General features: G+C 46.3%; 1 protein-coding gene across 1 annotated transcript; it reads left to right on the top strand.

Moving 5' to 3' along the window:
* The first annotated feature begins 165 nt into the window (after positions 1-165).
* On the top strand, positions 166-26,000 carry GBX1 (gastrulation brain homeobox 1). Its single transcript, XM_084897267.1, has 2 exons — positions 166-709; positions 24,831-26,000. The coding sequence occupies exons 1-2, from the start codon at positions 181-183 to the stop codon at positions 25,379-25,381; spliced, it is 1,080 nt and encodes a 359-aa protein (XP_084753393.1). The 5' UTR covers positions 166-180; the 3' UTR covers positions 25,382-26,000.
* Positions 26,001-26,794: the final 794 nt, after the last annotated feature.

The following is a 26,794-nucleotide window of genomic DNA, read 5'->3' as shown; positions in this document are numbered from 1 at the left end:
TCCCTCCTTATGAGAGAGAGGGAACGCGGCACGGGAGCCACACTGCGCTGAGCCCGAGCCTCGCGCCACCTCGGCCCGGGAGCCTGGAGCCAGCTCTGCGTGTCCGCTCGGGCGCCCGAGCCGCGGGGCGCACGGCGGTGCCCGGAGGGGAGTCCCCGGGGCGGCCACAGCCCCGGCGCCATGCAGAGAGCTGGAGGCGGAGGCGCCCCCGGGGGCAGTGGCGGGGGCCCGGGCACTGCCTTCTCCATCGACTCCCTGATCGGGCCACCGCCGCCACGCTCTGGCCACTTGCTCTACACCGGCTACCCCATGTTCATGCCCTACCGGCCCCTCGTGCTGCCGCAGGCGCTGGCCCCTGCGCCGCTCCCAACCGGCCTCCCACCTCTCGCCCCGCTGGCCTCCTTTGCCGGCCGCCTTACCAACACCTTCTGCGCCGGGCTGGGGCAGGCTGTGCCCTCGATGGTGGCGCTGACCACCGCGCTGCCCAGCTTTGCAGAGCCGCCGGACGCCTTCTACGGTCCCCCAGATCTCGCTGCTGCTGCCGCTGCCGCCGCCGCCGCCGCCGCCGCCCGAAACAACCCTGAGACCGGCGGCCGACGCCCAGAGGGTGGGCTGGAAGCCGAGGAACTGCTGCCGGCTCGGGAGAAAGTGGCAGAGCCCCCACCGCCCCTGCCTCCGCACTTCTCAGAGACTTTCCCAAGTCTGCCGGGTAAGTGCTGGGGCTGGCCAGGGAGCCGAGCGGGAGGCTCCTTACCTGAAAATCCCAGACAACAGGCTACTCCGAATGGGCACTTGCCTGGCGCCCTGGAATCCCAGACCCCCAAATGGCGGGTTCTGTGAACCACCTCCTGTTCCCTTCATACAGAGCACTTCTAAAACCCAGAATCGCAGCCCTGCTCTGTTTCCAAAGTGCCCAAAGCCTCGCCAAAGACTTCCAAATTAGTGTCTTTCCTTTCTGCATTCTAGTCCTCAAGCCTTGGCTCTCCTGCGTCTTCTTTTCAGACTCCCTTCATTTTTCTCAGATGCTGGGAATAGAGAAGCTGCCAGTATGGGATTCCTGAGGACAGAAGCAAGACCCCAGGGTGAGGGCACATTGGGGCAGCTGTCAGTTAAGAGGAGGGCAGTTCTGGCTTCTGAGAAGGTTGTTTTGACCCTAAATGAGTTCTGTGGATGCAGGGGCAAAGGGAGGGTCTTAAAGTGGTGGTGTCTGTGTTGACCCATCTTCATCTTAGTAGGAGAGGTCATTTCTGAATTGGCAGATTTAGAGCTAAGCCGTAAATAACTGAGTAGAGGCCCTACGGAAACCTTAGCTAACAGGGGCCTTAGCACCTGCTGGACCAGGGCTGACTGGGATGCCAAGAGAGAGGCTGGGCTGGGCTGGGCGCAGCCCAAAAGCCTGGAGTCAAAAATTCAGCTAAGATTCTAGAACTGGGAGATTTAGCTAAGCCAATGCAGGAACACTGGACCCTCCATGGGAAGAGGATGCCCTCTACATAGAGACAGGGTGAATTAAACTGAACCCTGTTTGGAATAGATCTATTTAGAGAGCTCCTGACTGCCTGTTTATTGATCCTTAACCCTTAGAAGCCAAAAAGCTCCTCCCCATCCAGAGACAGATCCAGGTGTGCTGACATCTAAAGCTTATACAGTTTGGTGGGCCCAGTTTAAGAAAAATAAGGGCCACATGCAAGTGCAAGGTCCCTGAATCTTAAACTTCTTTAGCATCAGGATGGACCTGCCTTTGCTTAACTGTTCATCGCAGCCAGTTTAGCAGTGGAAGTGACCCCTGGAGGCATGGGGGCTGATTCTAGTGAAGACGGGGAGGAGATGCAATAGTCTTTTTGTCCTTTGCCAGGAGGAGGCAATTCCTGATAATAGGTTTCTGGGCCCTTTCTTGAAATTGACCTTTGAAGGCAATAGGAGCAGAGGAAGAACAGACCCACCTGGGGAAGAGATAAGCTGTGGGGAGGAGAAAGGAAGACACCTCAGTGCAGGGGAACTGAAGGGGAATATGCCCAAACCATGGAAGAACAAGAACAAGCAGCTTGTCCTGCTCTTTCAGGTTTCCCTCAGTTCTGGTATTGAACCATTTGTAAAATGGGTGCTCTTTTCTGACGCAGATAGAATATTGGCTGTAAAACCAGACATCGAGAGAGAGAGAAAGGAGTCAGCAGAGGAAAAGAACAGAAGAGAAATATTGAGGAAGGAAGAATAAGGGAAAGGAACAACACCCACATTATCCAAAGGGAGAATATTAGAAAGGAGATGGATACAAGGGATTTTTGGAAGAGATGGATATTGGAAGAGATGGATACAAGGGATTTTTAGATGAAAAAGCAATATCTGGATCAGAAAGAGTCTGTCTGAGAGGACTGGATGAGAGCTAAATACATATACAGGTAGGAAACAGGGGAAAGTTTCAACACTAGGAGTAATTTTTAAAAAGGTTTTTCAGTAATAAAAGTAATGGGAAACTAGAATTTATATAAAGAGAATGATGTAGGAAAGATCATTATCTGAGGAAAATGTTGGAAGCAAAAAAAGAAACTTACTCTTGGAGTAAAGGTAAATTTCTTTGCTAAGAATGATGTGAGGGACCTGGCTGGTTTGGCTCAGTGGATAGAGTATAGGCCCATGGACTGAAGGGTTCAGGGTTCAATCCCAATTGGGGCTCATGTAGGAGACAACCAATTGATGTGTCTCTCACATTGAGGTTTCTCTCTCTCTCTCTCTCTCTCTCTCTCTCTCTCTCTCTCTCTCTCTCTCTCCCTCCCTCCCTCCCTCCCTCCCTCCCTCCTTCCCTCCCTCCCTCCCCCTCCCTCCTTCTCCTTCTCTCTCCCTCTCTGTCTCTCTCTCCCTCTCCCTCTCTCTCCTCTCCTCCCCCCTCTCTTTCTCCTCCACCCTTCCCCTCTCTCTCAAAATCAATGGGGAAATATCCTCTGGTGAGGATTTTTTTTTTTTTAATGAGGAGAGGAGTCCTTACAGAGGAAGAATTTTGAGAGGTGCTGGAGTGAAGGTAATAATTCACATAGAGAAGAAATACAGAGAAAGGGTCTACAAGGGGGTTTCTGGGATAGAGTACTAAGGAGATATTTCAGAAGAAACATTCCAAGAGAATAATGAGTAAGAGATCTTATCTGTGACTGCTACTTCTTATCACTTTCAGTACAAACTTTCTAACTCCCCTCGCCAATCACACCCATCTTCCCAGTTTTGTCCACCCCCCCTAAAATAGTTGAGAAAATAAAAGGTTATTGCAGAAATGTTGGACATAAAATCATTTTGAGGAGTAATGACACATGGCCCATTGCAAAAGTGGTGGGAAAATAAATGCACCATTTTGAGAATTATATTTGAGTATTTTATGTGAGATAAGAGAGTTCTCTGCTTAAATAATGGGATTGGAACCTCAAAATTAGAAGAATTTAGAGAAAGAATTCTATCTTTAAAATGAAAGAGGAGGAGTTTCTGTTCTAGTATGAATAGGAGATATTGGTCTGAAATTATTAATTTACATTAGTTTAGTGTTTTACAATTACTAAATGAATTATAGTGAAGATAGGCCAATTTAGTGAATGATGAGTGAAGTGCCTTTTCTTGGGAATTATAAGGACATTTTTAAAAAATTTTTGCTGAGAGTTGAAACAGATAGCACCCTTCAAGAATTGATGAGGAAGAAACTTTACTATGATTTGATTGCATGGGTAGAAGCTCTATTGTAGGCACCAAGAAATACTGTGTACAGAAATAATAGGGTAGAAAAGATAGTGATAATGGCAGATTGAAAATAATTCTAAGTTTGGCATATGGGGAGCAGTGAATGTAATTGGAGAAGGTGTGATACAAGAAGAGAGAATTTTTAATTAGTAGGGAAGATTTTAAAGTATGAATCAATAGAAAAGTCCAGAGTAGTGCTGTCTAGCAAGTCATTTATGTAATTAAATTTTTTTATTAGGCATGTTAGAAAGTATAAAGAAATAGGTGACATTAACTTTAATATTTTATTTAACCCAATATATTCAAAATATTATTTCAACATTAATCAATATAAAAATGTTTAATGGGATACTTTATATTCTCTTTTCATATTAAATCTTCAAAATCCAGTATGTATTTCACGCTTCCAATGCATCTCAATTCAGACTAGCCATGTTTCTAGCGGTCAGTAGCCTCATGTGACCCGTGGTGACCATATTCAATATAACAGATTTAGAGAATCGTAAGAACAGTCATATGAACATGATGGGGGAAAAGGAGCTTTGAATTTCAGTGACTAGTGAAGTCATCCATGTTAGGAACAATGGAGTAAAGAGAGCTGTAAGCTCTACGTGTCAGGAAAAAGGAGAATTTTGCTTTGAATTGGATGGGCAGAGATGATCTTGGTTGTGAAGGTGTGTGTGAGCTAAAGCTGAAAGAAATCTAAGCTAACTTGAAGATGAGTGCAAACACACATCCCAGACATTACAAGTGAGGAGGGTGCTGCATGCTGGGGGAATGAAGAAAAAGAGCCGTCTGTTTGGAGAAATGCAGAAGAAAACTTTAAATTGGGGGTGTCTAGAGCAATGGTTCCTTCAGGGGAAAATAATTAGATTATCTGAATACTTAAGAAGTGAGGTATGGTAGATAATCCACAAATGATTTTTGTATAGATGATAAAAATGTAGTAAGAGATTGATAGCAAAGATAGTTGAGTATGGTAAGAAAAAACGTTTGTAGTTTAGATGATATAAAAAGAGAATGTGATGGGACAAACCTGAGAGAAAGCAATGTAGTGAACATTATATTTTAAAATTAAACAAAAAGATTTGCTAATTTCTGAATAGAGATTGTCAATAATAATAGAAATCATGCCAGAAGACCAAGAAACTTTTAGGAGCATGATACTATATTTGAGTGCTGATTGCTGTAAGCTGATTGATTGTAGCTAGACTGTTTTACATGACCAACAGTTAATTTCCTTTTTAAAACTATATATTTTTAATTGATTTCAGAGAGGAAGGGAGAGAGAGATAGAAACATCAATGATGAGAGAGAATCATTGTTCCGCTCCTTCTGCACGTCCCACACTGGGGATTGAGCCCGCAACCCAGGCATGTACGGGAATCAAACTGTGACCTCCTGGTTCATAAGTCAATGATCAACCACTGTGCCACACCAGCCAGGTCATATTCAAAGTCTTATAATTTCTCTAGGCTTCTGTTTCTTCATCGATAGCATTAAAAGTCTTGGTTCACCCTGACCGGTGTTGCTAAGTGGTTTGAGCATCAGCCTGAGCACCAAAGAGTCACAGGTTCAATTCCTGGTCAAGGGCACATACCTGGGTTGCAGGTTGATCCCCAGCCCTGGCGTGGACAAGTGCAGGAGGCACCCAATCAATGTTTCTTTCTCTTTTCCTCTCCCTCTCCCTCTCCCTCTCCCTCTTCCTCTCCCTCTCCCCTGCTCCTCCCCCCCTCTCCCCCTCCTTTTCCTTCTCCCTTTCCCTTTCTCCTTTTCATTCTCTCTAAAAATCAATGGAAAATATATCCTCAGGTAAGGAATAACAACAACAAAAAAAGTTTTGGTTCAGGTGATTTTTAAAAAATATGTTTTTATTAATTTCAGAGAGGAAAAGAGAGAAAGAAAGATCAATGTGAAAGAATCATTGATTGGCTGCCTCCTGCATGCCCCTTACTGGGATTGAGCCTGCAACTCAGGCATGTGACCTTGACTGGAATTAAACCTAGGGCCCTTCAGTCCACAGGCCAATGCTCTAATCACTGAGCCAAACTAGCCAGGGCTCTCATCCATGTTTCTATCTCTTCTCCCTCTCCCTTTCTCTCTGAAATCAATAAAAATATATTTCAAAAATTAAAAAAGAAACATGATTATATGATAAAATCACTTTAAATATTTGATAACTATTTTTATATAATTTATTTCTAATGTAATCATATATGTTTTAAGTTAAATACCTAAAAGCATTATTCTGAGGAGTTTATAGGCTTTATCAGACTGCCAAAGAATTCATGGTACAAAAAAGGTTAAAAATCCCTAGCTGAAATTACAGCCGGGAGGGGAGGGAGATATGGGGGAGATAAGAGATCAACCAAAGGATTTGTATGCATGCATATAAGCATAACCAATGGACGAAAAACTATGGGGAGGGAGGGCATGTATGGGAGTGGGGGGGGGATTGGTAAGGTATGTACACATATAATACCTTAATTTAAAAAATGAGGAAAATAATAAAATAAAAAATAAAAAGACAAAAAAAAAATTTTAATTAAAAAATTTAAAAAAAAAAGAATCCCTAGTTCCCTAGCTGAAAGAGTGATCTAAAAAATGACAAGAGGAAAATTTTATTAGGGTTGGAATGGGATACTGGGATATCTTGTACCATGATGAAGGTAAACTGTGGGAGGGATGGAAGAGAGGAGAGATCTTTGCAGTGGCATATGTAAATAGGGAGATATTCTATATAATAAAAGCCTAATATGCTAAGTGACCAGTTGTCCGGTCAACCAATCAAAGTGAAATCTTTTTTTAATATATTTTATTGATTTTTTACAGAGAGGAAGGGAGAGGGAGAGAGAGTTAGAAACGTCGATGAGAGAGAAACATCGACCAGCTGCCTCTTGCACACCCCCTACCGGGGATGTGCCTGCAACCAATGTACATGCCCTTGACCGGAATCGAACCTGGGACCTTTCAGTCCGCAGATCGATGCTCTACCACTGAGCCAAACTGGTTTCAACCAAAGTGAAATCTTAGCTAATAAAGAGGGGATATGCTAATTGACCCTTATACCATCATAAAGATTACGCCCACAGCTAATAAGGAGGGGATATGCTAATTGATTGCCACGCCCTCAAAAATGGCAGCGCCCAGTCCCCTCAGCCCTGCTGGGGCAGCAGGCATGTGGCAAGGCCGGACTCAGGGTGGGCCTGGCCACTCCATGCACCTGCCTCCAGAATTCCCCTCAAGCCGCCAGGACTGGACTGAGGCAAAGGCAAGCCTCAGATGGCGGCTGCCCAGCTGCCCAGGACCACCTGAAACTAAGGTACCAGGGCCAGCTGAGGCTTGTGCTGCCTGCAGTGGCAGTAGCAGAGGTGTGATGGGGCATCACCTTCCCCTGATCACCGGGTCGCTTCCCACCCCTGAGGACTCCCCGACTGTGAGAGGGGGCTGAAGGACACCCCCTCCAGTGAATTTTCATGCACCAGGCCTCTAGTATGTTAATAATATGCTAAGACCACTCAACTGCTCTCTATGACATGCACTGACCACCAGGGGGCAGATGATCTGACTGGTAGGTTAGCTTGCCACTGGGGTATAGCTGATCTGGACTGAGCAAGTCAGGCCAGACATGCCTTGGAGCCCTCCAGCAGTCCCTTTCCGGCTGGGCAACCTTCCACATCCTTTGCCCTGATGTGCATTGGGGGGGGGGGGGGGTCCCTCGGCCTAACCTGCATCCTCTCATAATCCAGGACTCCTTGGAGATGTTGGAGAGCAGGTTTCAGCCTGATCCTATAGGCCAAGCTGAGGGACCCCACTGGCACATGAATTCATGCACTGAGCCTCTAGTAAAATGACTAGAGGCCCAGTCCATGAAATTAGTGCACTAGTGGGGTCCATAGTGGCTACCGGCTGGGGCCTTCCTCCCTTCCCCTGACCCCCTGCCAGCACCACCAACTGGGGCCTCCCTCCCTTCCCCCAGCCTACCTGCCCTCTGGTCGAACTCCTGGAAGAACTCTTGTTGAGGGACAATTTGCATACTATGCTTTTATTATATAGGATTAGGAGGATAGTTCTTAGAGTCATCAGCAAGAATAGTCTATACAGGGAATAATGGGAAAGAGACAATAATTAGATATGTTTTTATTGAATTTTTAGAGAGAGAAACATGGATGTGAGAGAGAAACATTGATATGTTGCCTCTTGTGTATGCCTGACCAGGGACTGAACCTTCAACCTAGGTGTGTGTCCTGACTAGGAAGCCAACTGAAACCTTTGGCATGTGGGATGACACTCCAACTGAGCCACTCAACCAGGGCAAATACTTAAATGGAAAGAAGGAAGAATAGAGTATGAGCAGTGCTTTGCACCGAGAATGATGTTTCATTGGGAAGCTAAGGAAGCATTTTGCCTTGCAAGTAACAGGGAAAGGATCTTTATGGTGAAACTGATTGGGAATTAGGAAATAGAAATGTGAGAAGTAATGGAGTAGCTGTACAAAAAAAAGAGAGACTTAAATAGGGGTGATGAGGAGAGTTTGGTGGAAGAGAACTTTTATCTAGAGGAATGGGGAGATGCCCCATGTTGAGGCCAAAAAGAAGAAAGCTCATATCTGAACCAGTTAAAAGGACAGAGCTCTGTATGCAAGTGGTGGTACCAGAGCTTCAGTGGTCATGATGGGTACGAAAGAGATCTGGATTTAGAGTGGCAAAGAAGTTGGGATGTTTTATTGGAAATATGGTCACCCTGGGAGAAAGTGATCAGCTTAGAGTAATGTGAGATAAGTATTGATGTGCTAATTGGGAGAAAGAATGATAGAGAAAGGAGATGCTTGAATTCAGTGTGATAGAAGAATGACCTGCACAGGCTGGAATAAGTTGTAGTAAGAAGAAACAATACTGTACAGCAAGTAATTTCTTTCATCTTGTGGAAGAGAAAGGAATAATCTCCAAGTGATGAAATGAAAAATCTGTATTAGAATCAGGAAGACTGCAGGGCAGAGACTGGGGCTCTGAGGAAAAAGCACTGAGTGCAGGAGAAACAGGACAATATTTTGGAACTGGGATAATAGTAGATGGACTTCTTGTCTGTGATTCCTGGGAAATGGTATTATAATAGAACAGAGAAGATGGAACTGTGTTGGGAGCACTGGGAAGAGAAGTGATGCAGAGGTGTACTGGAGGGAGAGGAGGAGAAAATTATCTTGAGAGTGAAGATCAGAAGCACTGAGTGCTGGGCTGGGTGATAACTATTCTATAAGTTATAGCTAGATGTTAGAAGTATGTAAGTAATTGATCTTGGCCAAATCACATCTCTCTGTGTCTTAGCTTCCTCAGCAGTAAAATTAGGGATTGAATTAGGTGAGCTGTAAATTCTACAATTCTGTTTTCATCTATGTGGATAAATTAATGAGCTGTTTCCTTTAAATAAAAAATAAAAAAAATTAAAAAAGGTCATCCTGAGCAAAGAGATTGGGTGAAATTCTATACTTCTCAGTGCTGAGTTGTCGTGGCAGCTGATGAGGAAGAGCAGGTTGGGATATATGTGTCCTGAGGTGAAATCAGGACTGGGCTTTAGGATAGAAAAGGCATTGTCATCTGGGATCAGGGAGGTGTTAACTGAGCTGTGGCTGTGTACAGCCTTCAGATTAAATGAGATGGAGAAACATGTGATAAGTGTGGGAGTTGATCTTATCCAGGCCAAAAAGATTGGGGATCTAGTGTGACCGACTTTATCTGGTGGGCAAGAGAGCAGTGCCCACCAGGGGGTGAGAAAAAAAGTTGTGTTGTGGCCGAAACCGGTTTGGCTCAATGGATAGAGCGTCGGTCTGCGGACTGAAAGGTCCCAGGTTCGATTCTGGTGAAGGGCATGTACATTGGTTGCGGGCACATCCCCAATAGAGGGTGTGCAGGAGGCAGCTGTTCAATGTTTCTCTCTCATCAATGTTTCTAGCTCTCTGTCCCTCTCCCTTCCTCTCTGTGAAACATCAATAAAATATATTTTTTTTTAAAAAAGTTGTGCCGAAACCGGTTTGGCTCAATCGGCCTGGGGACTAAAAAGTCCCGGGTTCAATTCTGGTCAAGGGCATGTACCTTGGTTGTGGGCACATCCCCAGTAGGGGGTGTGCAAGAGGCAGCTGATCGATGATTCTCTCTCATCAATGTTTCTAACTCTCTATCCCTCTCTCTTCCTCTCTGTAAAACATCAATAAAATATATTAAAAAAAAAGTTGTGTTGTGGAATCAGTTCCTGACCTTCTATATTGTTTCCAATATTATGGTGCAATATTTATGATAGGGTGACATTAGGAATCAGTCTCTTCACTCAGTGTTGAAGAGATGTGGTGTGGTGTAGAGGAAGAAGTACCGGAGTACCTTTGGATACAGATCTTTGTACCACCCTTTCTTTGTGACCGAAAGCAAAAAACTAACCTCTACAATCTGTTTACTCACCAGTAGAATTAGGGCAATAATACCTACCTCCCAGAATTAAGGACTAAATGAGGAGATATTTGTCCAGCATCCTAACATAATAGGTGTGCAAAAAATTATCAGTATTGTCCTTGTTCTGATGGATGGATGGGGTGCTTTCCTGGGAATTAAGTTGGGAAAGATATCTTCTATAGGAATTGTGTAGGATAGATGATACTCTCTGTACTGATAGGGACAAATATTTCTGGGAGTGATGATAGAAGTAGCACTGTATTCTGAGAATTATTCATTGGGGAATGCCGGGAGAGAACGTTGTATGAATCTAATAGGAGTAGATTTTGTCTCTGGGCTTTTCTTCCTTTTTTTTTATTTAAATTTTTATTGAATTTATAAAAATGGTGACATTGGTTAATAAAATTATATAGGTTCCAGGTATATGATTTTATAATACACTAGAGGCCCAGTGCACAAAATTTGTGTACTGGGGGTATCCTCAACCCAGCCTGTACCCTCTCACAGGTCGGGAGCCCTTGGGGGATGTACGACTGATGGCTGAGTCCCTCTCCCCAGGGAAACATCCTTAGCACTGCTGCAGCGGTGGGAGCGGCTCCCCTCACTGCCACTGCGCTCCCAGCCATGAACCTGGCTTTGTCTGAGCAGCACTCCCCCTATGGGAGTGCACTTCCCGCCAGCAGGCAGCTCCTGCATGGAGCATCTGCCCCCTTGCATATTAGCCTTTAATTATACAGGATCATCCTGTATATTGTATTGTGTTTTACTACCCTAAGTCATGCATTTCTCCATCACAATTTATCTTCCCTTTACCCTCTTTTACCTTCCCCCACGCCTTTTCCTTCTGGTAATCACTGTACTGTTGTCTGTATCTATAAGGGTTTTGTTTTGTTGTTGTTGTTTTGTTTGTTTGTTTAATCCCTCATCTTTTTCACCCAGACTCTCAATATCCCTCCCTTCTGATGGCTGTCAGTCTGTTCTCTGTATCTAATAAATCTGTTTCTATTTTATTTGTTAGTTTACTTGTTCATTAGATTTCACATGTCAGTGAAATTATATGATATTTGTCTTCCTCTAATTGGCTTACGTTGATTAGCATATGCTCTTCAGGTCCTTCCATGCTGTCTCAAAGGGCAAGAGGTCCTTTTTATAGCTGCATAGTATTACATTGTATAAATGTACCACAGCTTTTTTATCCACTCATCAACTGATGGGCACTTGGGCTGCTTCCAGATCTTAGCTATTGTAAATTGTGCTGTTATGAACATAGGAATGCATATATTATTTTGAATTAATGTTTTGGGTTTCTTCAGATATATTCCCCAAAATGGAATTTCTGGGTCTTTTGCTCCTTCCTTTTGGTTTCCTTGTCTCACATTTTGGCATCTGCTCTAGATCCCAAGGCTGCCCAAAACCTTTCTGTTGATTCTCACTGGCACCTATCCTTCCTTTCTCTCCAATAAAAACAAAAACAAAAATCTCCTTTTTTCTTCATCCAAATTCCTTTTCTCTCATGTCTGATTTCAACTTGATGTTAGGAGCAAAGCCAATAAATTAAAAATAATTCATTCTCAAATGAACTAATGAGATTTTTAAAAATCCAAATGAATTTCAAACTGGTGGAATTTTAGGGGGTGGTATTATAAATGATTTCAGGTAATGTGGGAAAATGATTATTATTATCATTTATAATCCTCACCCAAGGACATTTTTCTATTGCTTTTAGATAGAGTAGAAGGGAGGAAAAGAGGGAAGGTGAGAGAAAGGGAGAGAGAGAAACATTGATGTGAGAGAGACGCATCAATTGGTTGCCTCACAAACTCCCCCGCTGACCATACAGGGGGCCGAACATGCAGTCCAGGTACATGTCCTTGACCGGGAATCAAATCCTCAACTCTTCAGTTTGAGGCCTGGCACTCAGTTGTAAACTAACCACTGAGCACACCAGCCAGAGTGAAAAGTTATTTTTTATGGGAATTTATGGGAGTGAGGTGGAGATGCATACTTTCCCTGGGGGCGAGGGGAGTAAGCTAGTTACAGAATTGTATGTAGTCAGAACTCTTTGAGTTGCTAGTGACAGCAGCTAAAATGGGCAGTTATTGGTTCACATGACTTTGCAATACAAGAATGCAAACCGTGCTATTATTTTTTTCTTTTCATCTTGTCTCCTTCCTCTGTTTTCACCTCATTCTCTCCATATGAGAGGCAGGAGGATGAGTCTGGCACAAGCATAAGCTGATGTAAGTTTTATAATTTACTAGAGGCCTGGTACATGAAATTCATGCACGGGGGGGGGGGGGGTCCCTCAGCCTGACCTGCACCCTCTCCAATCCAGGAGCCTTGAAGGGATGTCCTACTGATGGGTATTCCATCAATTTGGCCTCACTCTGCAGGAGGCAACTGGACTGATCAGGGGAAGGCGCCACCCCCATCACCCCGCTGCTGCTGCCACTGCCAGCCGCCATAGCCACCAAGGTGCTTTCATCCACACAGACTCCAGTCCCTTCACCACACACACACAAAAAAAAGACAACTTTCTTTATGCATTTTTCAAGATGTCTCTTTCATAGGATATGACGTTTCTTTCTTTTTATTTTTTTATCCTCACCTGAGGATCTTTTTCCATTGATTTTTGGAGAGCATAGAAGAGAGAGGGAAAGACAGAGAAACATCAATGTGAGAGGGACACTTGGATTGGTCTCCTCCTGCATGACCCCTGACCTGAGCCCCAGCCAGGGAGGAGCCTGCAACCTAGGTACATGCCCTTGATCAGAACTGAACCTGGACCCTGCGGTTGGCAGGCCCGAGGCTCTATCCACTGTGGCAAACTGGCTAGGCAAGATATGACATTTCTTAGCCCTCCAGCAGCAGACCTTCGTTTTTTTCCTCCAAGAATGAGGTAGAAAAACCCTAGATTACCTCTTGGATTCTTATTACCCAAATTACCAAGAACACTGCATACAGGGAGCTTAGCCAATGAGCAGTCAGAAAAGGTGTTTCCTCTGCAGCTCACACATAGAGGCAGGACTGCCTGCGCACTGCGACTGGCAGGCCCTGTTCTCTGCAGGCCACGGCAGCTGGCAGGCCCTGTTCTCTGCAGGCCTGCGCCATCCATGGCTTGCCTCACCACACACACAGTCCCCTCCTGCCCACCTGTGCACGCAGCCTCCTCCTGAGCGGTTGTGATGTTATGGTGTCCTAGACAATTTGCATATTACCTCTTTTTTATATCTATCTATCTATATAGAGATAGATAGATAGATATTGGGACTCCAGTGGGTTCTAGCACATATCAAATCCTAGGATGGTTGGTTAACTAGCTTGAGTCAGGTCGCCAGGCAGATGGGATGCTAGGATTGGTCAGATCCAGGTCCCATGCCTACATTTCACTAAAGTGAAGGGATGTGATTGACAGCCCCACTGTACTGGATAATAGATGAGAAGCAGTGGCCAAAGGAAGGGGTGCTGTGAGTGAACAAAGGGGGAAGGGATGCTGGGCAGACAAAAACAAACCCCAAACAGATACCTATCTTGACTGGAAAGAAAGAAAAGAACCGACCTTTAACTCCCTTTCAGTATTAGGGAGGAAAGCCTTCTCCCTGACTAGATAAGGAGTCCTAGGGAATGATAGAAGAGATACCTGGAGTGAGGCCTTGAAGAGAGTTCTGTAATGAGGAAGGTAGAGAGAAATGAAGATAGTAGAAAATTTATATTCCTCAATTAGGCTGATTCTTGTACAAGAAAGCTGTACTTGAGGGATGAGGGAGACACTTATAAACATGGAGGTAGAGAAAATTTATATTAAAAAAGCTATTTCCAGAGTTTGACAATATTTTTTAAATGAGAAAATACATTTCTAAATAAAAGGAATGTTGACTGGATGGATTATATCATCAAACTAATAATGACAGAAAAAATATGAGAAAGATCTGATGGGAATTTTGTTTTGGGAAATGAGAGAAATATCCTGTTAAAGGACAATATTAGGCTAGAGCTCTACAGTGATGAGTGAAAGGGATGAGATCTAACCTAAAACTAGATTTGATAGGAAGGTTATTTATCTAATGAAACATCTAGGGAAAGGACTTTTACTTCAAGTGGCGGGGGAAGATATTTACTGCAAAGGATAAAAGAGCATTGACTAAAGATTTAGGAGACCAAGGTTTAGATATGGCTCTGTCCCTAGTTGTGTGACTAAAGAAAAACATTTTAATCTTTCTGAAACTCAGTGTTTTCACTTGAGAGGTTACTAACCTCTCATTACTATTAATAATAGGTTCTACTCCGCTTCGGTGAGTTGCTTGAAAATAAAATAATACATGTGAAAGTATTTTGGAAAGCTAAGGTGCTCTTGGCATTGGCACCATTAGTATGCCATGAGAGGAGCTCTGAGCTTGGAGTTGTGGGAAAATTGTCCTGAAGTTGTCATGAAGGTGGGAGGGACTCAGAATGGTTGAGATGCAGAGAAAATTCTCATGTCAAATCTGAAGCAAGAATGCTGAAGAGCCCTGGGAAAGGGAGGGGGGGGGGTGAGAGAGAGAGACAGACAGACAGACAGACAGACACTAACTTATAGGGAGGAGTAATAGCATAATGGGGGGCATGAAATGGAGGGTTACTGTAAAACAAATTGAAAGTAAGCTAGTTGCGCCCTAGCCAGTGGATAGTGTCGGCCTGTGGACTGAAGGGTCCTGGGTTCGATTCCGGTTTGATTCTGTACCTCAGTTGCAGGCTCCTCCCTAGCCCTGGCCCTAACTAGGGCACGTGCAGGAGGCAACCAATCAATGTGTCTCTCTCATATCAACATTTCTCTCTGTATATCCCTCTCTCTTCCACTGTCTCTAAAAAGCAATAGAAAAGTATCTTCTGGTGAGGATTAAAAATAAATAAATAAATAAACAAATAAATAAATAATAAAGTGATAACTGATGGCAATAAATGGGTATATGAGGGGCCGGAGAAAGTAAGCTAGTTGCTACAATTGGAGTAAGTACTGTCTTTGAAAAGAACAGAGCAATAATTCTGTCCTGGAGTTGATGATGAGATGAAGGGTGTAGCAAACACCCCTTTTATGAGGTATAACCTGCATTTCTTCTCACCTCTTGACAGCACCTTCCTCCATTGGTTCTGTATTCAGGAAACCGAGTAGTTGACCTGATCAGATGGATCAGGAAACTCTGTGTCCTGAGAGTGGCTGGGGAGTGTGAAGGTAGTTTGTCTTTGAAGTATAGGAAAGAGAAGTCAGAATTGAGTGAATGGAGGAGAGACTTCTCTTCAGTGGGTAATAAAGACAATTGGTTTCATATAAGCTAGAACAGCAGGGTGGATGAGAGATGGCACAGGGGCCCTGTGAGTTTCTGTAGCTGGAATCTAAAATGGCTCTCCACTCCCTGGGTAGTTTTCTGTGCCACAACCCAGGCCACCATCCTTGGGATTCCCCTCTAGATGGCGAGAGCCAGTGCTATTAATTCTTTCTACAGGAAAATACCTGCCAGGGGTTCTTTGGTCCTTGATTTCTTCTCCAGCCTGACTGGACCATTACCAACATGGGGCTTCTCTATCTCTGGAGCTACTTTCCTTCCATCACTATCCCTGCAGCCTGAACGCTACTCTCTGGAGTGGCATTAATGCTCTGGCACAGACTCTATAACTCATTGTGGTTCAAAACTTGTGATTTCGGGTTCTTAGTATCATAGCATCCACAAGGAGAATTCACATAAGCTTGATATATTCTAATAACCAATCTGCCCCACATTATTCCTTCTGAACAGACACCAAGCTTTTATCACAGACTCTAGACTTACTCATAGAGAACAAGTTTAAAATGCAAATACTCTTCTATTATCAGTAATAACATTTTCTTTTCTTTTTTTAAATCAATCTTTATTGTTCATATTATTACAAAGATTCCTCATTTCTTCCCCCCTCCACCAGGTTCCCACCCCACCCTCTGCCCCCTCCCCATCCCCCATTGTCCTCATCCATAGGTGCCCAGTTTATGTTCAGTCTCTTCCTCCCTCCCTTTCCCCGATAGTAAATCCCTTTTCAAATAGTAAATCCGTTACTTAGCATTTTCTCATATCAATAATACCTCCACATGCCCAATGATACACTTCACACAAAAGACATTTCCAAATAGGTCAACCAGCTTCATCCAGGCCCCACCCAAGGCACTTACAGATCAACACCCCAGCGCTATACTAACAACACATCCAGATCTAAGCCTTCATCACTTGATTCAGCAGACCCTCAAGTTCCCACAAAAGTTTCCAGCCATGTCTGAGAGGCAGCCATGGGCAGGGACAGGCGAGGAGCGAGCTGTTTCGGGCCTGGCTGCTCCGGGCCTGGCCTCTGTTGCTCTGGTTTGTTCCACAACCAGCTGTTCCGAGTCTGGTCACTGCCACTCCCGACCTAGTTGCTCTGGACTTGGCTGTTGCTGCTACAGGCCTGGCCGCACCTGACCCGGCTGCTCTGGGCCCGGTTGCTCCGGTCCTGGCCGCTCCGGGCCTGGCCGCTCCCAGCCTGGCAGCCGCTGCTCCTGGCCTGGCGGCACCCGACCCAGCTGCTCCGGGCCTGGCCGCTCCCAGCCTGGCAGCCGCTTCTCCAGGCCTGGCCGCTCCCAGCCTGGCAGCCACTGCTCCGGGCCTGGCCGCACCAGACCCGGCTGCTCCGGGCCTGGCCGCTCCCAGCCTGGCAGCCGCTGCTCCGAGCCTGGCCGCTCCCAGCCTGGCAGCCACTGCTCCGGGCCTGGCCGCACAAGACCCGGCTACTCCGGGCCTGGCCGCTCCCAGCCTGGCAGCCACTGCTCCGGGCCTGGCCGCACAAGACCCGGCTACTCCGGGCCTGGCCGCTCCCAGCCTGGCAGCCGCTGCTCCGAGCCTGGCCGCTCCCAGCCTGGCAGCCGCTGCTCCTGGCCTGGCCGCACCAGACCCAGCTGCTCCGGGCCTGGCCGCTCCCAGCCTGGCAGCCGCTGCTCCAGGCCTGGCCGCACAAGACCTGGCTGCTCCGGGCCTGGCCGCTCCCAGCCTGGCAGCTGCTGCTCCGGGCCTGGCCGCACCAGACCCAGCTGCTCCAGGCCTGGCCGCTCCCAGCCTGGCAGCTGTTGCTCTGGGCCTGGCCGCTCCCAGCCTGGCAGCTGTTGCTCTGGGCCTGGCCGCTCCCAGCCTGGCAGCCGCTGCTCCGGGCCTGGCCACACCAGACCCGGCTGCTCCAGGCCTGGCCGCTCCCAGCCTGGCAGCCGCTGCTCCGGGCCAGGCCACACCAGACCCGGCTGCTCCGGGCCTGGCCGCTCCCAGCCTGGCAGCTGTTGCTCTGGGCCTGGCCGCTCCCAGCCTGGCAGCTGTTGCTCTGGGCCTGGCCGCTCCCAGCCTGGCAGCCGCTGCTCCGGGCCTGGCCACACCCGACCCGGCTGCTCCGAGCCTGGCCGCTCCCAGCCTGGATGCTCCGTGCTTGGCTACTGCTGTTCTGGGTCTGGCTGCTCCCAACCCGGCTGCTCTGGGCCCGGCTTCTCCGGGCCTGGCCACTCCGTGTCTGGGTGTTCCTGGACTGGCCACCCTGGGCTTGGCCGCCTCTGCCTCTGGCCTGGCTGCCACTGCCCCAGGTCTGGCTGCTCCAGTGCTGGCCGTTGATGCTCTTGTTCTGGCTGCTGCTGCTCTGGGGCCTGGCCACTGCTGCTCCGGGCCCAGCTGCCACTGTCTTGTGCCTGGCCACTCTAGGCCTGGTCGCCGCTGTTCCAACATTCTGTCCCTTTTTTCTCTTTTTTTTTTCTTTTTTTTTAAAAAAAAACAACGCATTTATGTTGCAATGTTGGCTGGTGCGTTGAGTTCTGACTTAGTCTTTGATTTTTCAAGATCTTCTTTGTATTCTTTCTTAAGTAATTTTACTGTCATTTGCTCTCACTTGATTTCTTCACATTGAGAACTTCTTTGGTTTCTTCCTCCTTGTCCTGGGAGCTCAGCAGGTTGGCCTGTGGCACCCCTTTGTTCTCCGCAGGCTCCTGCGCTGCTTCAGCCTGTTACCGGGGTCGGCACCGCCCAGGAAGCAGCCCCCCCGGCCCCCCCCCCCCCCCCGTCCTTGGCTCCATTGCCCGCGCTCAGCAGTCGAAGGCTCAGGGGCACACACACACACACACACACACACCCCCGTGGGGGCCCTGTCGCCTGGCTCCTTGCTGGCGCCTGGCTGGCCGGTGTCCGGCAGGGGCTCCAGCTCCTCGTCGCGTTCCTCCAGTCTGGAGCTTTCTTTCTCCCTCCCACTAGGGGAGTCCAGGATCAGAGTCAACAGACTGTCCTCTGCGCGCAGTGTGCGCGATTCCAGGGGCTCGGCCTTTCGCCGCGCTCCCAGGACTCCACCTCACAGCCCCGTCTCCCCCTGCCCGAGCCTGGGTCCCCAGGGACTGGCCCAGACTTGGAGTTCGGGGCGGTCTGGACTGAGGCTCAGCGCCGCAGCCGGAGGCTTTGTTTCTTCCAGCTAGGGTAATCCAGCATCAGAGTCAACATTCAGTCCTCTGCGCGCCATGTGCGCGCGACTCCGGTTCCCCGCCTTTCGCCGGGATTCCGCCTCACAGCCCCGTCTCCCCCTGCCGGAGCCTGGATCCCCAGGGTCTGGCCCATAACTTGGGGCTCAGCACTGCCGGTTCGGGGGTTCAGCCCAGGCTGGGGGTTCTATTTCCTTCCTGCTAGGGAACGCCAGGCAGCACCCAGCCCTCTCCTCCTCTCCGGCTGCGACCTCTCCGCGCGCGGGTGCGTGCGAGCGCGCAGCATGTCTCCGTACCTTAGGCTTTTTTTCAGCTCCTCTGATTTTCCTTCTGGTTTTCTCCCTCCTTCCTATTGTAGAGTTTTCAGTCAGTCGACTACCTGTAGCTCTGGGCAATGTCCACTCTACATTTTAGTTGTATTCCATTGAAATTGTTGTGAGCTGCTGTGGCTAGGTGTCTACCCGAGCAGCCATCTTGGATCCTCCCCCATTGATCAATCAGTAATAACATTTTCATACACAAAGGACAGAATCTTTCTTTCTGTTTGGCTTACCTACCTAGCTCAGACAAATTGTTTCCAATTTAAAGTTTTCCTTTTGGTGAAATTATTATCATCAGAATCATTATTTCTCATGTGAAATTTCAATGAGGTCTTGTTTTGTTGATCAAGGTTTTTTGTTCATATCAACTAGTGATAGCACCTGTTGTTAGAATTTTACTTTTATAGACATTAAATCTAACAAGTCCAATTATTCTAAATTAAATTTTGCAAATGGAAATTTTATCAAAAAGATTCGCTTTTGTTTTTAGTCAACACGTTTTTCTATTGCAATTTCCATTTTATTTTATTTAAATATATTTATCATTAATATTTATTACAAATTATAAAGAAAATAGTTTGTATTTATTTCTTAGTTAAAACATGAGAAAATAATAAGCTGTTTCAAGACTGATACATTGCAAAGGATTGGGTTAATGTATTGTTCCTTTGATTCTTCTGAATTTGTCTCTAACACTTTGGGTATTACATTCTAATGTGCTCCACTGTTGGTGGAGCAAAGAGAAAATGGCAGGGTAAAATGTTTTGCTTTGCTCCAATGCATCAGTATTTAGGTAAAGAAGGTAAGGGTGTATGTGCCTTTTTTAAGCTTTTTGCTATTTTCTTTCTTCCTTCTCTAAACTGTTCAGCTCTTTCAGTTTCTCTGACTCATCACTTAATTCTTCTACCCCACTTCTCTCATGCCCCACTCCTCTCTGCCTACTTTTTTTCTCACCCACTTCCTTTTTTCTCACCCACTCCTTCTGTCTTCTATGCCAGACTCTTGTTTAGCTGTATTTCCCCCTCTTGGTTGCTTTCTTTTTTACCCACCCCCATCTCCTAAGAGTTGCTTATCAGAGCCTTCAATGTCATGATTATAAAGACTCAGAGAAACTCCTGCCCCTGCCTCTCAGCATCCCACTGGGACCAAGTAACCAAGAGAGGCTGTGAATCTGTGGTTCTTGTTTGGCATTAAAAGCAGCACTGAGGGTGGCCCACTTATGGGGGCTTGGTTTTATGGAATCTGTCTGAAGACAGAGGGATGGATGATGTGATCTCAGGAGGGCCCTGCCAGATCAAGGAACCTGGGAGCCTCACCTCAATCATCTTCAATTTAGATTTATTGGACACCCCTTGAGTCCTCAGAACTGTGCTAAATGATTTCATCTTCCAAGCACTGTTAGCAGCTGTTTAAAATATTGTAATCCAGTATCTGCCTTTTTAACAGCTATTTAAAATATTATAATAATGGGCAGAGTTTTTACAAGTTCTTGTGTGTTTTTTGTTATTTATGACAAACCATGTTTTGAAAATTAGAAGTTAGAGGATTTAGTAGTAATGTTGGAAATTGTCCTTCATTTCTTTTAGCAGATGATTCTATAGGTTACTACTCCATATAGACTCCTCTCCATCTACTGTGAGATCGGAGGGCATGCTGAGAAGTGGGTAGGATAATATTCATGGAGAAGATGCCTTATGGGCACTAGAACTGGGAAGGATTGGGGCTGTGGAGGATATCTTAGGAGAGACTTGGGAAAGAAAGGACAGAAGGAGAGAGAGCAAGCTTGGGAACAGTTTTTTGTTTTTGTTTTTTTAAAAATATATTTTACTGATTTTTTACAGAGAGGAAGAGAGATAGAGCTAGAAACATCAATGAGAGAGAAACATTGACCAGCTGCCTCCTGCACACCCCCTACCAGAGGTGTGCCCGCAACCAATGTACATGCCTTTGACCAGAATCAAACCTGGGACCTTTCAGTCTGCAGACTGACGCTCTATCCATTGAGCCAAACCGGTTTCGGCAGGGAATAGTTCTTTTATTTAGTCAATAAATATTTATTGAGTGCCTACTCTGTGCAGGTAATTTTCTATATACTGAAGGTACAAAAGTGAAAAAATATATTAATGAAGTCTACCTTCATGGAGTTTATATTCTAACCAAAGGCACAGTGCACGAAATTCATGCACTGGGGGGTGTCCTCTCGGCCCAGCCTGCACCCTCTGCAATCAGGACCTCTCAGGGGATGTCCAACATCTTTCTCACAATCCGGGACCGCTGTCTCCTAACTGCTCACTGCCTGTCTGATCGCCCCTAACTGTCCCGCCCCCACCAGCCTGGTCGCCCCCAACTGCCCCCTCTGCTGGCCCAGTCACCCCATGCAGCCTGCTGTTCAGTTGTTTATTCGTCCCTCACTAACCCCCACCAGCCTGGTCGCCTCACACAGCCTGCTGTTCAGTCACCCATCCCAGTGGTCGGCAAACTGTGGTTCGCGAGCTGCCGTTTGCCAACCTCTGACCCATCTGATTGTTTTGGTCGTGATGGCCCCTGGCTTTTTATATATTAGGATAGGAAGAGAGAACCAACAAAATAAATGAAGTTGGTGATTTGTACTATAGAAACAAATAAAGCAGAGGTAGGGAGTATTGAGAGTATTAATTCTAAAAGGGTGATAAAGTAAAAACCTAAGGAGATAGGATATGGGCCACTGCAAAACTCTAAGTGATGAGTATGTATGTATTCCAGAGAGAAGAACCTGGATAGGGGGAGAGGGCAGAGCAGAGAAACCAATTTGAAGAAAATGTCAATGAACCAGGAGAGAGATGATGGTGACCTGGACTAACTGGACACAGAAGTGGTGGTGAGAAGAGGTCAGGGTCTGTTTTTAAGGACAGCAACACCAGCAGAACTTGCTGATGGATTGGACAGGGTTTGGTTTGAACACAATAGGGAGGGTGGAGTTACCATTAACTGAAATGGCAAAGATGTGGGTGCTGGTGGGGAAGGACTAACATGGGAGAAAGATCACAGGTTCCATTTGGGACATGGTAAGTTTGCATTCTGGAAGTGGAAGATGTGTGAGGAAACCCTTAGTGCAGGGGTGGGGAACCTTTTTTTCTGCCAAGAGCCTTTGGATATTTGTAACATAATTTGTGGGCCATTCTCGGGCCATACAAAATTACCAACTTAAAAACTAGCCTGCTATATTTGGTCAAACATTTAATTAACTCACCCCTAATGCCTTGGCAGGACCAGACCAGATGATTTTTGTGGGCCTTATATGGCACCAGGCTGGACATTCCCAAACCACCCCTGCCTTAGTGAAAAGAAGGAAGAAAGCAAGGGTGTGAATCTTACAGTAAATAAAATGGATTTGGCTAGGGATAGATAAGGGAGAAGGTGTGGGTGATAAGAGTGAGCGTCATGAGGAGCACCTTACAGTATGTGAAGCTGGGTGCTCATGAGAGAATGAGGACCGCTTGCTGGTGAAAAGCAATGAACAGTCACATAGAAAGGCTGAGTAAGCCTAAGCTGGGGTGTGCCATGTAGGTTTTGAGAAGGTTAGATAAAGAATGAAGTACCGTGTTTCCCCGAAAATAAGACATCCTCCAAAAATAAGACCTAGCGCATGGAAAGATAAGACATCCCCTGAAAATAAGACCTTGCTCAATTTTGGAGAAAAAATTAATATAAGACACTGTCTTATTTTCGGGGAAACAGGGTACTACAGGGAGAAAAGGTGCTGGTCTAGGGATTAAAAATACCCTTGAGTCTGGCTGGCATGGCTCAGTGGATTAAGTATCATCCGATGAACCCAAGAGGTTGCTGGTTTGATTCCCAGTGAAGGTACATGCCCAGGATGTGGGCTGGATCCCTAGTGGGGAGTGTGCAGAAGGCAGCCAATTGATGTCTCTGTCATGTCTTGCTATCATTGATGTTTCTATCTTCTCTCCCTCTCCCTTCCTCTCTCTCTAAAATATCAATAAAAACATTTTTTTTAAATAACCTTGAGGTATGAAGACACTAATGGAGGTGGAAGTGGGTGATGTAGATATGGTGGAGAATTTTGGCCTCTAAGGATAATGTCAGTGTGGCTCTTAAGGAAAAGGAACCGGCATAGATTGCATCAGAGAGGAAAGGGACGACTCTGGGATGGGGAAAGGGGTTGAAATGTACTGGGCTGCTACTACCGTATTTCCCCGAAAATAAGACCTAGTGCATGGAAAGATAAGACATCCCCTGAAAATAAGACCTAGTGCAACTTTGGGAGACAAAATTAATATAAGACACTGTATTAATATAAGACACTGTATAATATATTAATACAAAATTAATATAAGACACTGTATAGGAAACAGGGTAGAGGCCCTGAGAAGTTCTTGCTGGCTTAAAAAGGCAGGTGGGGAGGGGTTAGAGAGCAGCAGGTAACCTCTGAGTGCTGAGAGGTGTACTAGCCATGTGTACACGTGCACACTTCTTTTCCATATAAGGCACTTCATTCCCTGAAGTTATTTTACTTTGGGTTGTATTAGCAACCTTGGAGTGTGCTTATGAGTGTACATGTGACAAGTGGGTGTAGATACATGTGCTCCCAATTTGTGAGGTGCTCCCCACTTTTACGCACTAAACTCTATTGGTAAGGGCTGTTTACAGATTATTCATTTTTCTCTTCTTTCCTATTTGTTGGTTTTCTTGCGGTATTTTTGTTGTTGTTTCACTACTTATTGGTCCTTTGGGCAGAAAACGGGATTTTGTAAAATTCAAATATTGAAAACATTTGCAATGCATTATTTGCATTATAGGAATAAAAATGTCAGTGGATAGAACCAATGGTTCAATTAAATTTTAGAATTATATATGGGTTAAAATGTTTATGTGGCTGTGATTACAAATAATCAGTAATCTACTAAATGAATCAAAATTTTGTTTTCACCATCTATATTTTCCCTTGTTGCATTTCTATTTCTTTCCATATTCCCTCCATGTTCCCAGCTGGTAGCGAGCTCAGGGTCCTCAGGATTCTGAACTTAAGCAGAAAGCAGCTGTTTGTGCTGCTCAACAACCTTAACTGGGAAAGAGGGAAGGTGGGAAACCGATGACATCATTTTTTAAATAAGGAAAAGGAATGAAAGGGGCCTAGGAGACTAAGTAATTTTGGAAGAAAAGTCTGGTAACTGTAAGGCATGTGGCTGGGAGGGTTCCCCATTATGGGCTGGATGGTCTGATTAAGAACTAGGAGGAGTGCAGTAAGGAACATTGATTTCCAGGTCCTTGTGTTACATTTTTCCGACCTAAATTTTGGGAATAGGGTGAGGATAGGGGATCACATGACCTGAAGTTCCCATCTGGAAATGAGATTCTAGATTTAAGGAAGAGGGAAAACAAGTCAACACAGCTCTTCTGATGGGTCTGGTTAGGATTCCTAGAATAACAAAGGCTGATAGCCCCATCCTGCAAAAGTAAACTCTCCTGTATTGTTCATTCCTGCCCCATTAACTGAAAGGATCCTGCCAGGTCCCATACTACTTCACTCTGGGGCCTGAGGCAGTGTGGTCTGGGTTTAGAGAAAGCCGGGAAGGTAGTGGGTAGGCAGAACTGAGGTAGGATGTGGGAATGTGGAGGGGACACAGTCTGGGAATGGTGTTCCTTTGGTAGACACTTATTGCCTGCCCCACTTTGCTGTAGTGAAATCTGTGCTGGTTAATACCTTTCTTCCTATTTGTCTTCCCTGAACTTCTTCCATTCCCATCTCATCCCCTCTACATCTGTCTCTCTTCCTGCTGTCCTTCTGGCCATGCCTGGTCATGGTTTCATGTGCCTCTTCCAACCTCTCTTTTCCTACCTTCTCCCTCCCTGTCCATTGGTTTTTGCTCCCCACAGAGGGGAAGGTGTACAGCTCAGATGAGGAGAAGCTGGAGGCAGCAGCAAGAGACCCAGCAGGCAGCGAACAGGAGGAAGAGGGCTCAGGCGGAGACAGTGAAGACGACGGCTTCCTGGACAGTTCTGCAGGGGGCCCGGGGGTTCTCCTGGCACCTAAACCGAAGCTAAAGGGAAGCCTGGGGACTGGAGCTGAGGAGGCAGCCCCAGTGGCATCAGGAGTCACAGCTCCTGGGGGCAAAAGCCGGAGGCGCCGCACAGCATTTACCAGTGAGCAACTTTTGGAATTGGAGAAGGAGTTTCATTGCAAGAAATACCTGAGCTTGACAGAGCGATCCCAGATCGCCCATGCCCTCAAGCTCAGCGAGGTGCAGGTCAAGATCTGGTTTCAGAATCGGAGAGCCAAGTGGAAGCGCATCAAAGCTGGCAATGTCAGCAGCCGTTCTGGAGAGCCCATAAGAAACCCCAAGATTGTGGTGCCCATACCTGTGCACGTTAACAGGTTTGCTGTGCGGAGCCAGCACCAACAAATGGAACAGGGGGCCCGGCCCTGAGTGGGGCTCGTGAGGACTTCAGAGGCAAAGGATTCATTTCCCGGGCTTGCTGAGACTGGGTTAGGGCTCTGTGGACCAGGAGGCTACCACTGATTCTGCCCTAGCAGGGGGCTCAGTTGGCAGTGCACTTAGCACTAGGTATGCTCTCCTGGCAATCTGAGATATGGGACCTGGTCCCGGAGCCTATTCCAGAGACCCTCGGGACTGGGGCTTCAGGATTAAAGGGCCTTAGGTTATTGCCCAGGAGCTTTGGGGACTGAGGTGGACTCCTGAGGAGGTGGTGGCTCTACAATGCCTAAGGCCTGAGAGGTTCCTGGAATCACTGACAGGGGTGGGGAAGGATCCAGGGTAATGGCCAGCCAAGCTGATCACAACTCCTTATTTATTTTGTGTAAATTTTGTATATGTGGATCTATCTGCCTCTGTCTGTCTGCACCGAGAGGGCTTGGGAAAGTTATGTTTCCTCTATCCTCAACCAGAATTTAGCTCCATCTTCCTGCCTCGGAGTGGTTACCGTCTTGCCTATCTATAATACAAGGACATGTAGAGAAACTACATGGAACCGTCACTAACCTCCTTAGAAATTCAACACACACCATCTCTTCTCATGTAAACTACCCCCACATCTGTTCCACCCCAGCCTGGGGGCTACCCACTGTGCACCGTTAGACCTCCTGTTCCTAACGTGGTCCTTTACTCTACCCATTAAACAGGCAAGCTTATCATCTCCGCCTCCTTCTTTGGAAGAGTTGGCAGACTTCAGAATAGAGGACTCAATCACATTTGTATTAGGACAGGGAATTTAATACTTGGCCCTAGTTTAGCTTCGGTGTCCAAGCCCCCTCTAAGTAGGTAGAGGTTAGCAGTTTGAATTTGTTAGTGACTGGGCAGGCGGGTGAAGGGTCGGGAGGTGCTGGTTAACTCTCATCACCTGTGAGCTCATTAATCTTTATGCAGAGGACACAGCAGCTTAGTGCATCTGCCACCATTTAGTGTCCCAGACGTGAGGGCACAGAGTAAAAGACACATTTCCCGTTGTTTCTTATGTCATTAATTGTGGCCTCTCCTCCCAATCACAGCATTTATGAAGTTTGGGATACCAATCCTCTTATGAGATTGGTTGAGAAGGCCCATTACAAAGTGGAGGTGGCAGAAAAGAATCTGTGATAGTTCTGGAAGGGTATGTACTGTGGGGGAAGCTAGAGAGAGGAATGAGGCCCTGTGGTTGGAATTCTATGAACAAATTAAGGAACAGCGTTAGTTACAGACCCTAACTTAGCAAGTTCTTACCCTTCAAGAACAGGTACAGGAGGGTTTCCCCTAGATCTTCTAACATAACTAAGGGATAGAGGGAAAAGCAGAGGCTCTGAATTCTGTCCCAGCCTGGCAAGATGGTGGGACTCAAGGTAAATT

Source organism: Pipistrellus hanaki (genome assembly GCF_964339955.1).
Source record: "Pipistrellus hanaki genome assembly, chromosome: 10".
NCBI lineage: Eukaryota > Metazoa > Chordata > Mammalia > Chiroptera > Vespertilionidae > Pipistrellus > Pipistrellus hanaki.
The sequence above is the reverse complement of the archived record's forward strand: the minus strand, read 5'-3'. Positions and strand labels throughout refer to the sequence as shown.